General features: G+C 37.9%; 1 protein-coding gene across 1 annotated transcript in view; it reads right to left on the bottom strand.

The window, feature by feature from the left end:
* FHIP1A (FHF complex subunit HOOK interacting protein 1A) overlaps positions 1–15,448 on the bottom strand; it is a 38,512-nt gene extending 23,064 nt beyond the window's left edge. Inside the window, exons 1-4 of the mRNA XM_010120922.2 lie at positions 15,347–15,448; positions 13,330–13,956; positions 8,321–8,479; positions 6,019–6,105 (exon numbers count right to left, since the gene is read on the bottom strand). Of these exons, the coding sequence (XP_010119224.2) occupies positions 6,019–6,105; positions 8,321–8,479; positions 13,330–13,956; positions 15,347–15,448 (975 nt within the window). The remainder of the gene's footprint in view (positions 1–6,018; positions 6,106–8,320; positions 8,480–13,329; positions 13,957–15,346) is intronic.
* Between the last annotated feature and the right edge of the window lie 308 nt (positions 15,449–15,756).

The raw sequence follows: 15,756 nt of genomic DNA, 5'->3' as shown, positions 1-15,756 counted from the left end.
AGAATTAAAGATGGTTTGGGCAAAAATTTAAATCATGAGTTGATACTACAAAAAGAAAACTATCAAATCAACCTTTTTCTTCAGCTCTATATCTTTACAGACAAAATATTTTATTTATTCTGTTTTTAACTGAATTTGTGCAAAAATAAGGAATTTGTGACTTTGCATAAAGACAACCCCCCCCTGAACAATGTCATTGAATTACTTGTTTTGATCTCTTAAGAAACTCAGATGTCAGGAGTAAGGGAGGTAACTCTCTTGTAAAAAGTACAATAAAATCCAGACAATGAAAGGACAAGAGAGTGCTATCCAGCACAGCCAGCGAATGCCTATCCCTAGCTACATAACACCAATCTGGGCTCTGTTCATCCATCCAGCTGTGTGCAGCTTCTGAGAGATGAACGTATTTCTCAATCGCTCATTACACGTGTAGGTGGGATAACTCACACAAGTGACAAGACTGTAACAGACCAGGTATAAATTAGGCTCCACAAACATGCTATATTTAGGATACTCATCTTTAAGAAATGAAGTTAGGGACTCAAACTTTAGAATGTTTGGCTTGTTTAAGCACATTGCAGTTAATCTGCTAGGTAAATAACCTTCACAGAAAAACAGGTTCTTTCAAGCTTACTTGCTAGCCCAATCAATTTGAAATTTCCCTAACTGGAAAAAAATGAACAAGCTAATTCTTTTTTCAACTCCATACTAGCTTCCTGAGATAAAACCATAAAGATCACACACAGCAGAATATGTTGGTCTCCCCACCCCCTGACTTTTTCATAGAAACATATCTCTGTCCTCAACACACTTGTACTGTTTCATTCATGCAGTGAGCTGTGTACATAGTAAGTATGTATAGGAAGACAATCTGTAAAAATTTTAAAAAGGCCTAGCTTACTACATAGTTCCATAAATGTTACAGACATTTCCAGATCACACATATACGTATCTCAAAGCTTTGGAGCACATACTGAATTCTGAACTACTGTTACCGAAATTCTGATGCTGCTTTTACCAAAATTCTTGTTCGATAGTTTAACGTTTTAAGTTGGGAGAAAAGAAGGAAGTCAAGGAAAGGAGGTCTGCATAGATGCACTAGGAGATCCTAACAAAACTGAAATGTAAAAAGGAACAGATGGAAGCAGGGACAGGTGGCCCAGGAAGAACATGTTAAAACTGCTTGAGTGTGCAGGGAAAGGATTATGAAAGCCAAAGCCCAGCTGGAGTTGAAGAAGGGCTTCAACAGCAAAAGGAAGACTATGAAAAATGTGTGCCCACTGCTGTATGGGGAAGGGGACCTGGTGACAAAATGCATGGAAAAAGCCACAGTACTCGATGTCTTCCTCATCTTGGTCTTTACTGGCAAGCTTTGCCTTCGGTAAACCCTAAAATGAGAGCAGAAATCTGGAGCAAGGATGACTTACCCTTACAGGAGGTAAGACTTACCCTTACCTTACAGGTAAGTCTTCCTTGCTCCAGGAAGGGGAGAAGTAGCTCCCCTAACAGGAAGGGGAGTAGCTTAGGGAACATTTCAACTAACTGGACATACGTGAGTCTGTGGGGCCTGATAGGTTGCATCCCTGACTGTTGAGGCCGCTCTTGGTTTCTGAAAGGTTGTGGCTAGAGGAGGCTCCTGAGGACCAGAAGTAAGAAGATGTCACTCCAGTCTTCAAGAAGGATAATCCAGTGAACCACAGGCTGGTCAGACTCACATTGATCCCTGGGAAGGGAATAGAGTAAAACCTTCTGGAGGCTATTTCCAAACATATTAAGGAGAAGGTGGTGACTGGGAGTAGATAGCATGGATTTACGAAGGGGAAATCAAGTCTGATCAACCTGATAGCCTACAATAAGATAACTGGCTCGATGGATAAATGGAGAGCAGTTGATATTATTTATCTTGCAAGACTTTCAACACTGTCTCTTGTACAACATCCTCATAGAGAAAATTACAAAGAACGCACTGGAAAAGTGGACAGCGAGGTGGATCAAAAACTAGTTGAACTGCTGGGCTCAAAGGCTTGTAATCAGCAATGCAAACCCCAGCTAGAGGCCATTGATATGTGGTCTGCACTGGGGCCAATACTGTTTAATATCTTCATTAATGACCTAGATGATGAGATGGAGTGCACTCTCATGCAAGTTTGTAGATGTTACAAAACTGGGAGTAGTTGATAGACTGGATGTCTCTGCTGCCATTCTGAGCGATCCTTACAGTCTGAAGAAAGAGGCAAACAGGAACCTCATGAAGTTCAGTAACACAAGAGCAAAGCCCTGTGCCAGGGAGGAATAACCCTAGGCACAAGTGCACACTGGGGACCCACTGGCTGGAAAGCAGCTTTGCAATACATTTCCTGCAGGTCCTTGTGAACAAAAAATTGGCCATAGCTAGCAAAGTGCCCTTGTGACAAAGATGACCCACAGCCTCCTGGGCTACATTAAGAACAGTACTGCTAGCAGGTTGGTGGGGGGCATTCTTTCCCTTTACTCAGTACTGGTAAGATGCATTTAGAGTGCTCCGCTCCCCAGTACAAGACATGCACTGGCATACTGGAGCAAGTCCAGCAAAGGATGGATGGGATAGATGATTACGGGATGGGAGTACCTATCACACCAGGAGAGGCTGAGAGAGCTGGAACTGTTCAATCTGGAGAAGAGAAGGCTCAGGAAGGATCTTATCCGTGTGTGCAAACAGCTGCTGCATGGAACCAAATTCTTCTCAGTGGTGCCCAGTGAAAGGACAAGAAGCAAAAGGCTACAAACTGAAATCCAGGAAATTCCAACCACACACTTTTCTACTATATGGATGGTCAAACACTGGAACATTGTTGCCCAGAGAGGATGCACCATCTCCAGCTTTGGACATATTCAATATCCAACTGGACACCTCCCTGAGCAGCCTGCTTTAGCTGATCTTGCTCCGAGTAGGGCAACTGGACAGGACAATTTCCAGAGGTGCCTGCCAGTCTAAGCCATTCTGTGATTTTGTGAAGAGACAAGAGGAAAGAAGACACTGACCAGCACCTATCATCTACAATACAGGCTTAGCTTTTATCCAAAAGTGAGTAACTCTCCCTGTACCAGACATCTTGCTCATATCTGAATACATCAGTTGCAAAGGTAAACCGATGTTGCTGCTACTCCCTGAGGGATTAAAAGCTAATAATGCTACTACCTATACAATGGACCTAATAGTGCTTGAAGAACTGTTTGACTTATTTTATTTTGTATACTTGAATCAACTAAATTTGATTTAGTGATCAGACAGGAAGTCACATTAACATGATTTGTTTATGTTGCTGTTGTTGTTTTAAACAGAAATCAAGTTCTATCACACTGAAAAGTTCGAAGATTTCTTTCTGAGGTGTCTGCATTCTCCACTGGAGTTGTCTTTGCAAAAATAATAAATTCAAGTCTGTGTCTTGCTGCAGAGAATTTTTTTTTCCTCAAAATATTACTGCTTGAAGGAAAACTAGCATATAGTACAGAGAGAATAGGTCTGAAACAGTATGCCTACCCAACAGTAATTCAAGGGCAGAGCCAGAAGCTCATCTCCTTTCTGATTTTTTTGCATTAAGCTAGAACCATAGGTGCCAGATCGGATCTGGTATGTTAAGGTTTGAATGACACATGAGGTCTGGATTCCCTTCCTTCCTTCCATGTCTATCACCAAGAGTCATCAGGAGCAGCTGTTCCATACCAGTTAAATTCTAGAAATACAATTTATGTGAACACCTTAGGAAGATGTACCAATAATTATAGTGTCTTCTTACCAGCCCTCCATTTAACCTTTCACAGATCTGTCTTCTTAATCAAATATTTATACCATGCTCCATTATTCATTGTGTTTGAACTCATAAGCCACAACGAGTCAGAACAACCCAAACTGAATGACTGGCTAAAACTAAAATCTTCAAACCAAGTATACTTTAGGATATGAGAACAACTTTGTTGAGTTTAAAAGAAAATCAAGATCCATTGTGTTCAATGAAAAAACTTCTGGTTTTTATCTGGCCTTTCTCCCATTTTGGCCCTTTATAATTTTTTCTTAACCTAAACATTAATTATGACACTTAAGTCCCCAAGTGGGTGATACAGTTTTCAAAGCTTACTCCTCATGCACTAATGTTTTTAATGGCAAATAGAAATTATCTTAATGTATGAAAGAGTTGTTACAGCAAAATTAGCTGTCTTAGCACATAGACATCTGTCCCAAGAGCAAAGACGTAAAATATTTATTTTCTGTTAAATTAACATGAGGCACAGTACAGAAAGACTGAAGAGGTCAAATGTGCCCCTTGGTTCCTTTTGGAACTTCGGTCTCACATACGTGAGAGCCTTGTATCAGATCCACTAGATGGTGCAATCCATCTTCTCCGTTAAATGCATTTGAAGTTTATATACATAAGTAGTTAATTTTTAAAGAGAAAAAGTCAAAGTTAAGGCTAATCAAGGAAAGTTTTATTACTGGAAGAACAAGGCATCGAAGAGAATGCAGGGGTGCAGGAAAGAGCTAGGCTTGAAACTCACATACGTTAGCAGCCAACATCTCCATTTTCAAGAGAAATACGATTTCACTCAATTTCAGACTATATAAATGAGGTTCAACAAAATTTCCATCACATGAAAAAAAAAAAAAAACAAACCAAAACCCCAAATCAGAACATCACACTTTTAATGATTTAAGTAACATCAACAGGTAAATAACCCAACAGAGGGTTAGCAGATTTACTGACCAATAAGCATGGCATTCAGCAGCATGGTGGTATTCAAAACAAACTAAAATTTGTCTTAAATACTTCAGAGGTAAAAACAGTACCCACTAAGACCAGAATCCCACAGCTACATTTTGATATCTCCTTTGTTATCCATAACCTTGACCTAAAGTTGGTTAGTTTTTCACTTCTGATTCTAATTCCCAGTCTTGGTAAGGGATGTGGTCAAGATACATAAATAGAAAAAAATTACTCCCAGGTAAGGAGGTGATCTCGGTGACTACAGCCTCGATCTCGATCACAGCCAAAGTTTATTTCAGCCCTCCCCAAGTTGCCAAATGTTTGAGGTCTGCAAAATCATTGAGAAAGATTCTCTACTACTTATTACTTTTGTGGTAAGTGACTACTTACCACGAAGAATTGTGTGCACTGCCAAGACAAGTCCTAGACTAGGAAGCAGGGTACGGTGTTTCATTGGCCTCTCAGAAAATGGAACAGGTGCAGTGCTTTCTGCTTGGCAGGCTTAGAGAAAATTAGTAGACCTTTAAAAAGTAATGTATTAGTCCTCTCCTGGCAGTTTTTGGTGGATTTTTACTCCCATGTTTTTCCTACTTTTTCTCTTCAAACAAGGTGTTCTTTTTCAGGGCAACAAAGACTGTTAACTGACATTTTCTGCAACAGCTAGAAATATAGTTTTCTGCAGACTAACAAAAAAATTAAGTAATCCACCAACATCAGTGACATATTTTGTGAAGTATAAACCCTAAAATTCAAAGAAAAAAATGCATTTTTTTTCTTCAAAGCAACATAAATTGCTTTCTTCTCCACTTTATAAAAATAGCTCTACCAACTGTGATAAGAAGTACAAAGCAATACCAACTTTGCTAAAATTGGTGTAATATTTCTTGACTGAACATTTTCCTTGTGGGCATTTTCCTTTTGGAAAATGTTCATTTGGGAAAAAAATAATCCTCATGGAAACATGTCTGCCATGATGAAATATTATCTAAAAGGTCACTGCTTTTTTGATCATATGTCAAGCCTAGTGCAACAAAAACATTTAAATTCTTCATTTCACTTAAGAATTTTAAACATTTTCAGAAATACCTATGTCTTGCTTAATAATCTGTACAGAGTAAATAGAAACTACGGAATGAAAAGATGGAAAGTCAGCCTAGAAACTTACTCAATTAGATGGAAGTCACAACTGATAGTACATTTAATAGTATCTTTACACAGAGATCATTCACAATGCTTTTATCCATTATTAATTTGTGTCACACTTGCATACACCACTGACCTTATGGAGTGCAGGAGCCATTACTGGCACCAAAAATCCATTGTAAATGTAGTTCACAAGTTGGTTACGTATCAAAGGGTGTGCCACCTAACAGGTTGTGGGACAGAAAGACACAGAAAAGTTCCAGTCAGATTTAAAACAAGACGAGGCACAGACTCCTATCATGCACTACCAAAACAGTTTCCTATGTAGCAAGACATGTTCATTTGTCTTTGTCACACCAGCATTTGCCGTGATTCAGGTTATTAAAGATTTTTTTTCTTCTTCAAAGAAACACACAAACTACGTTTAATTACAGTAAGTCTGTCAAAATTAGAGAACAGGGACTTCTCAGTCTACCTGCATGCTTACAAAGATGAATGGACAGACAGAAAAGGGTGTATACTCATGCATCAAAGGAAGATTTGAGATTCTAAATTTAGCTCCTGCAACCTCATCAGGGTCCCTTGAAGGTGGATTTGCCATTGTTAACTTGTCCTCTTACAAGCAGAAAAAGCAGAACAGCTGCTTCCTACGGTTCAAGAGTAGGTAAATCAAAGCACTCTCTAGCTATGGGGTAAGAACATACTGTTCACATGCCCACTGTAAAACAAACAGAAATGAAAATAAAGCCTACATTATTAACTCAATAGGTGGTTCAGAGCTTTAAAACATGAACTGTTATCAGAAGCCAAAAATCTGCTTTTATAATGACACATTTATTTTGTTTTCACAAAGAAAATATATTATAAATTCATGCATTTAAAAGAAATTTGATAAAAGTAAAAAAAAAAAAGTCCATTCAGAAGCATTCTAAGTTAATATATTCTGTTTGAAGTTCACACAGAGACTGCAATGTCACAGCCTACATGTGGCCACAATTACATTCTCCCAACTAGCAATTCTTCCCAGACTTCCTTTAATTTGTAACCCTTACTTTGGAAAGGAGAAGAGAAGGTGTCACCCTTCCTATGCTGTGATCCAGGGAAAAAGTAGTAAATGGCAAGAGTTCGTGGCTATGCCGTCCCTTTTTAATCTCTGGCCAAAGTTTTTGAGTCAACACACAACAAGCTATACCATGAAAATCATTCCATGCACAGAGCAAAAATTCCTGCAGTGACTGAGCTTTCAATTCAGCTGAAGAACAACTATAAAGACACAATCAAGCAGCGGTCAGAAACTGCTCTTTCTGCATGTCAGCTGAAGATCCTTAACCATTTTGAGCTTATTTGAAAAGTGATTTTAAAATACTATGCTACTTTTTAAATCGCCTGCTGTAACTTTTATATTAATTTTTTTAAAAGGTATCAAATATGACCTCCTGCAAATATAGATCTCTTGTAGAAAAATTCCGCTTAGACATCAAAATGAATATTGTCTCCTCTTCATGTTTAAACATCTATTTTGTATATTGCATTTGAAGAATGACAGCTACTATTATCTTCGCTTGTTCAATGCTTTAATAGCAAATCAGTTGCTTTACTGTATTCCGCATACATCTCACTAAAACATATATTTTATTTAACAGTAAATGAGACTAAATTTTCAATCCTATTCAGCACATTTCTTCAAGTAAGGCATAAATCCACAGTTTCTGTAGAATTTATATCATGTTTTAATAAAATACTGGACCACAGTTCTACAGCGTTCTCTAACCTTAAAAAAAAGCATAAAAAGACAAAAATCTCATTTTACATTCAGATCTGAGAAAAAAACAAACAGTAAAGGATCAAAGCTAGAAAAAAAAAGAGAAAACTAATCAAGAAATAATAATTAAGAACATCGACTCAAAACAGGCCAATCTAAAATGAAATTATATTTCTAGGAAGATACTTAATTATGCTTGGAAAGCTTTCTTTATGTAGTACTCAACAACAGGCAAAACAGACTATTTTCTTTTGTACCCTATTATGAGAGCTTAGACAAAGACAGAATGTTTTTCAATGCTTAAATATAGAAAGACTATATTTTTCCACATGTAAAGGCATTCAATTTACTTTTAGTATCAACAGTGGTATTAAAATGCAATAAACTTTTTTTTTAATAGAAAAATCCTCCCAATTACATAATGAAATACCGAGCCACCACACAATTCTGCTGCTTTCATTTGAGAGATTTGTCACCTGAAAACCAAAACCACATTAATTCATCCTTATAAGCAGGACAAACAGCACAAAGCATTCATTTTATAAGCAACTTATTTTAGTGTAACTTGCAAGTCCATGCCATTAACAGAAGTAAATAAACTCTACAATTTACAATCTTCTGCAGAATATATAAAAGACTACTGCTTCAAAAGCACAGGCCAACTCTGGTCCACTACCTGTATCACAGCATTGCAAAATTCAAGGGAATTCATGAATTGTACAAGGGCTGGTGACAAGAGCCAGTCATCTTTCAGCAGACAGTGCCATTCTTCTCCTTTTTCTTCCAGCTTTGCAGGCAAAGATGAATAGAGGCCACTTAGTCCTGTTGCTAGCACCTGTATTTCAAAAACAAAAGAGAAATAAGCTGATTTTTCCAACTGTCCATCTGCTTGAATGGCAATGCCACAAATCGTTTCTCTTACTAGTTTCAGTAACATAAGAGAGTGTTGAGACTAATTTAATTTTCTTTTGGAAGAGTCCTGTGGCAGAAATACATGAATATTTTAAAGAGCCTTCCATAGAACATCCTTCTTCCAAGAGCTGATATTTAGGAGAAAGTGATGGGGAAAAGCAGGTTCTCTCTTTTTTTTTAATCTAAAGTTATAATTTCTTTTAAAATTCTTGTAAAATAGTTTTATACTTTCCTTCAGTCCCTTCCAGAAAAAAAAAAAACATCCCTGTCATGTATCTACAGCTTGTCTTTCATTGATGATTTAAATGTTACTTCTTACACAAGCCTATATGAAGAGATTTCACTTGGAAATACAAAACATTAGAACCATTAGAGGGGGAAAATGCCCTCATCAAGAAAAATGAAGTTCAGCCTCATGTAGACCACAGATATATGTTGACTTTCATTCCTAGGCACTTGAACTCAGCTGAATCCACTTAAAAAAAATTCTGTTTGTAATGTCTCATTTTTCTTTCTTATTTATTTGGAAGGGGGGAAGGGAAGAAATAAAAAAGTCTGAAATAATTTATTGTATAGATATTGTTTCCGGTGATATTAATGCTTACAGATGATTTATGTAGAATATATAACTGAAGCACAAGATTGTATTTTTAGTTACAATTTTTAAAGCCTATTTCCAAAAAGGTTTTTTAAATTTTACTGAATATATCTAGAGTACTGGTAGTTTCAGACCAAGTTTTTAATTACTAAAGTTATTTGAAGCTGGAAACTTTCTAAATATTATTTACAACTCCTATCTTTCTGACATGATTTAATACAACTTCAGGATCATTTTTAAGATGATTCTCATTTTAATGGGAACATTAAGACTCAGTTTGATGGAAATATTTTTAGTTTTCATTCAACAGACTCTTGGAAGAATTTTTCCTCTTTCTGCAAAGGGCTGCTTGGCATCTACAGGGCTAGACAGTCAAAGCTCAGATGAAACACAACTGTTTTATCTGTCAGAAAACAAACAGTTGACAATGCGCAGGTCAAAGACCAAGAGTTTGCAGAAGGGATTCTGGTTTTGATCATACGCAAGCATAACCAATCATAATTACTAACCCATCCAGTCAGACAAAGGCTGTCTTTCTGAATGCTCTCCATTTCTAAATCACATAATTTTGAAGATGAATTTATTCTGGCATACATAATTAAGCCAAATATTAAGGCGGGGGAATACTTTGGAAAATTCACTGCTTTAGCACATGTGCTACTTTTTTTATACACTTATATACATAGATATACGAAGAAAGATGCTGGAGATATGTTAAAAAAATTAAGAAGCTAAAGCCATTGAGCAACTCTTTATTTGTATAATCACATTCTCCTACAACCAGAATCTTTCTGCTTTTTCTCTCTCTTGCAGTGGAAGAGCTGGAAGCAAAAAGTTAGGAAGATTTTACTAGCCGTACAGAACTACCTATACCTAACCCACACACACACTTACACTCACAAACCCAGGATACAGATGATTCTAGGAAGGAAACAATTCTGAAGAGAGAACTTTAGTTTCTTTTGTGTTGCAACTGGTTAATCAATGCACACTTGATTTTCCGTTGTCCGCTTAAAATTTAATTGCTATTCATGAATGCATACTTACCCTCTCAGTAAGCAACCTGATTTTCAGAGCTCTGTACTGCTCACATCTCTCCTTCACATGGATGTTTAGCCCTTAAGCACAAGAAACTGGCCTTGAGCTAAACATACAACTCTCCACTAAAAGGAGCAGTGAATCCATGATCAGTCAATGTCTTGAAGTGAAGAATTCTTTAGCTTCTCTGACTTACTGAAGTAAGAAGCCATAGATGTAGCTGCTAAAATCCATAAAGTTTAGAAAGCTTACTTTTGCTACGAAGTACAACAAAAATGGCTCTAGGTGAAATTATGTTTCTAAAGCACCGAGACAGAGAGTAGCCACTCAAAGCAACTTCATCTCTTTGGGTAAAAAAAGATTTGAAACTTTTCATAAAAGTACATGGTATAAACAGGATTACCACTTGAAATGACTAACAGCACTCTTCACATTCTATAAGTAGGTATAATAAATGCACATATAGAGACTACATTAGGGAGTTTTAATCAGTAAAATGATAAAAATCAATGAAAAAAAAATCTGAAAGGGAAGGAAACAAATCCTGGAGGGCAAGACTGGTTTTATTTTTTTGTTTTGCTCAGAGCAGTTTCCTTTGAAACTTATCCCAAGATTTGTCATGTCAACCCTACATGCCCATCTACTTTTACAAGCATCTCCAGCAGTTTCTTTCTCATCATTGGGTCATGAGTCTCTCTGAAAACCAGTCTCCTTGATTTATTTACTTTCTCTTGACTCACAGAAGACACTATGTGATTTGTAATCCTAGACACACCATATGATTAAAATGTGTTGTTAATATATAATCAATTGCTATCTAGCCAATTATTTCCTTTTAGTAATTCCCTTTCATCCCACATCCCTAGTCATTCCATCTCTGTCCAGCCTCAGATTTCAAGGACATCGCAGAGCCACACCTCCCCCTGGTTTAGTACTTCCTTTCCTAAGCTGTGAGGTATTTACAAATACAAAGTTTTACGGAGAGACTTTGAGATGCTATCATGCTCAAAATTCTTTAGAAATATTGTTTTTTTATTATAATGCTGAACAGACAGTTTCTTCAATCATATCCAGAAAACCTTCCAGTGAAAACATGATAAAAGTAATACAGCAGGAAAATCTGTAAAATCAGAAAACTTTGCCCAAGTTTGTCTACACATCCTGTGTTTAAAATATTTGGTAGCGATGTATCTTCCTGCAGCCTGTCTCCTTCCTTTTTTATAGTTTACTCTCCTACAGTTTTGAAGACTATGGACAAGCTAGTTTTAAAAACCTGCTAACCAAAGTTAGCTCAAAAAAATAGTATCAAGAAAGCCTTCAAGTTCACTTTGGTGGAGATCTAACACTGATTTGGGTATATGAGGCAGCAGAGATTTACGGTCAGGCTCCATCCCAGGGCATGTCTATACAACGCAATAAAGCATGGTAAAGAAAACCCTATACACTACCAACTTGGCCCCAGAACCAGAGCCAGCATCACCACAGTACCACCCAAATGCACTCCTATCAGCACAGGACTGTGCTAGCTGTTTCGCAGAATAGCTGAGGCCACAGCTGCAGTGATTTGATTGATAGACAGCAATGCCACTGACACCTACAGTTCTTCCACCAGAACAAAACCTGTTCCTTCAGCTCATCACAGTCAAATTCAAAAAAAGATTTTGTGTGAGTGCGCTAATTCTATGGCATTGCATTAAAGTTTTATTAGAGACTTAGGCCAGTCTCATTACTGTTCAGAAAAGTCTGATTTTAGCACATTTTGACAAGAAGCCTTCCTAATTAGAATGATTGTCAATCACGGTTCCCTGATGTTCGAAGGTTAATATAGCTGGCTTTTATCTTCAGTGTAAAAAGGCTGCTTTTTTTTTTTTAATTAATTGAGAGATGTAATTATGGAAGTTATAGCATGGATCCAATAATGGTATCTGTCTCAGGGACAGTTTTAGAATCAAGTTCATATTCTTCAGCAGCATCTATTACACAAGGTTAACTGAAGTCTCTCAGCACAAGAAACTCAATGCAGTATTTACAACTGACAAAGGAAGCCATTTAGAAGTTTTGTTTTGGAATTTGTAGGCCTCCTCCAGCCTGCTAACCTGGCTCTGCCCTACTGCTCAAAGGACATAGCAATCTTGGAGTAAATGGAAACCTATGGCTGGAACAGTTGTCGTGCTAATGCTTGAGGCAGAGATTCTAGTGTTCCCTGCTCTAAAGCTCTCTGCTTTAGTAGCTGCTTAAGGGTCCCTTCCACTTCATTATTTCTGGCATTTATTAAACTAAAACACAAGGCATGCAGAAGATAAAAGAATCAGTCAAAAAACTGGCACAAAAGAACAGCCTTTCTACAGAATGATATTTGGTTTTGAACCCATCCAGTGCAGACTTCAAAGTGATTTTTGTGATAAGGCATGAAGTAGCAGGTGTTGTCATGTCCATTCTGCTTTAGCTTTAAAACTGCAGTAGGGCAGCTTTGTTTGTTAAATTCGATTTACTTGTTTAACAGCAAAAGTCTTCTAGTCATGTAGCAAGAGTGACTTGCCAGATCTAACAATGCAATACTGCTACCAAGTTTTGTAACAGAGTACAACATAACAAGATGGTGGTTTGCCTGAGACAGACACAGAAACATCCAATTATGTGACAAAGAGCAAGTCTACCTTTTATCTTGCAAAAATATTACATTTCTATAGCACTCACACGATTTTCACTGTAGTTTTTGAACTGTTGATCTGATGTTACAGTGCAGCAAGCACAGCCCACTTAAGCTAGCGCTGCCACCAGAAACAACAGCCTCAGTACACCTTCTTCCCATTTCTCATTCCCTTCACCCCAGAATCTCATCGGAGTCTCCCCTCACCAGGTACTGCTATAACTTCCATCAGCTTCCCAAATCAATTCACTGTGTAACTACAAAAACACCTGTGCTGGCCCAAAAGCACAAGACACTGGTATGGAAACAAGGAGCAAAACTGCGTTTGGCAGTAGGGCTGGCTTGAACGGCATCGTGATTTGTGAAATAGCTGTTAGCAGAAACAAATGTGTTACAACACATCTTTATCAAGAATGACAGAAAAGGATGGAAAGAATACAGGGGAGACAGTTTAGCACTGAAGATCAAACAAACAAGAGCAACTCACGGGGCAAAAATAGGTGTTTTCTGCTATGTGGTTTGCAACAACGTTGTTTTCTGCAGACAGAGACATTATGAAAAGCAGCGCATCACGGGCCTGTTGGCCTACTGTTCCTTCTCGATGGATGAAGGGAATCAGCAGGGAAAATATGAGGAAATTGGCAGCTCCTTGGTCCTCACTGGTGTGGAAAAACAGTTCTAAAATGGAGGGATCTTTGGCTATTATAGAGCAGAGCTGGTTCAAGAGGACAACCAACTCTGTTTCCACTGTTGGAGTGGCTGTTCCTGAGCAGGAACTCAGCAACATCATCAAAGGCTTCAAGATGGGCTTGTGATGCAGCAAAGGCTGATGAGATTGGGTTACTAGCATTTCATACATTTTGAGTTGCTCAATTTTTGTCTCATCGGTGAACTCTCGTCGTAGACTCCAAAGGAAAAGCTTCTCCATTATGTTTTCTGAGACAACGAACTCCAGAATAGGCCCCATTGAAGCATCCTTTGCTTGCTCCTCGATCAGTAAAAAAAGCATGTGCTCCACATAATTCTGAACAGTGCTCGCCTCATCAGGTGAAATTTCCCCATACTTTGCCTGAGTGTTTTTCAAAGGATCATGTTTCTCTAAGATTTTCAGAACCTAAAGAGAAACAAAGACAGGTTAGTTATTTTAATGCATTTTTTTTAAAATATGCACTTACCTCATAAGGAAAAAAAAACATTAAAGTTCTTAACACAGAAAGCACAAACTCTTTTTATGCTTTTACTTTGCTTTCTAAATTTAAAAGTTTCACTTGGCATGAACAAGGCCAAAACATAATGCTCTTGTTCACCTTTTTTTTTAATAAACATCCCCATTTGTGACTTGTCCTATCGCTGAAAACTTGGGGTTCTCTGAAGTATGGATAAACTAGGTTCCCTTAGCCTTCAGAAACTGAGTTTCAGTGATGTTTGAAATAAGTTTCTTTGTCACAGAGGACTGAAATCAAAGGGCCTACTCTTCACCCAGAGTAACTGTGCTCTGAAGTATCAATTTAATGAGCTGACTTGCAGTAGTAAGAGTGGAAGAAGCCCACAGAGTTGATCTTTCCTTGCCACTTCTGATGTGAAACAAAATGGCCACTGATGCCCACATACTCCTGCAACATTCAATATAGGATTTAGGATCCTCAGTTTAGGATTGAGTAACAATTGTCATACCAGCACTTATACTTGCGGATGAAATTCTGTTCTGCACGCAATCAATGAAACTTGGCTGTGAAACAGCCACTGTCTTTAGCCTTTATGTGGAGGATAACTGCCCCCAAACACAAAGGAACAGTGGCTCCCCTAACACGACAGCATCACTAGACTTAAGTGAGAAAAGGTGACTCTTGAAGGATGGCTCTTGTGGCTCTGGAAACATCTCAAACACCACCATTCGTCTGACTGGCTTCTCAGGCTAGCCAAAAACCAGCAAAAGCAGCAGCACAGAAATCAATTTTACATAAACCGTTATTCATTCATATTACTGCAGCAAACAACACCTTATATTATGGTGCTCAGAGCAAAACATCTTTGCCTAAAAGCGATTATAATCCTAATGATGTGCAAAAAATTTTTAGATTATGCTGAAGTGCATAATCTACATCTATTCGTAAAAAACACACAACTTTGCACCCATGCCTATAATACACTTAATGAAAGATAGGCAAGCCCTACCCAGCACAAGGAAAGGAAGCCCAGAAGCTTGCAACAGGGTACAGTCACTAGGAAAGCCAGTAAGAAGATCTAAGCCTTCTGTAAGATTACCACGTCCCGGTACTTCCCATTTAGGTGCAAATCTGGAGTTCAAGGTGTGATTAGTAAAGCCTAACCATACCTTGAAAGGTCAATTACCTTTGCCTTTTAAAAATGTTTCAGCGTGATCTGCTACATTCTACATGAAAGACATTTATTCCTGAGCAATTCAGGATTATCGCAAAAGAAAGAATGAAGCAAATTCCTATTAATGCAGTCTACTTCAAATCAATAAAACTAATTAACTTTACCTGTGCCCAGTGTGTTCTAAACACTATCATGCATGTTTCTGGGTCAACACCCTGCAGGCTCAGAGCCTGTCGATTTTTGCTGATACTGGTTCCAGAGGACATTATAAATTTCCCACAGGTCAAGCCAACTAGGCCATGCTGGATTTCTTTTGAAAATCCTGTAGTTAGCTCAGGTGTTCAAGCACCACGACGAGATTGATATCGTGTTTTGAGCTTTGGTATCCACAGAAATCTGTTTCAAACAAAACAAAACACACATATACCTATGCACATCAAATTATAATCTATAACCAAAAAAATAATGTACTTAAAGACAACGCTAAAACTTTTTTTCTTTTAGTTCAGTTTGAGGATAGACTTTTTTAAAGCATGTTATATGGGACCATCTTCTCCAACTTCTCCTCATGATA

Source organism: Chlamydotis macqueenii, chromosome 4 (genome assembly GCF_036417535.1).
Source record: "Chlamydotis macqueenii isolate bChlMac1 chromosome 4, bChlMac1.mat, whole genome shotgun sequence".
Taxonomy (NCBI): domain Eukaryota; kingdom Metazoa; phylum Chordata; class Aves; order Otidiformes; family Otididae; genus Chlamydotis; species Chlamydotis macqueenii.
This window is presented reverse-complemented; position numbering and strand designations above follow the sequence as displayed.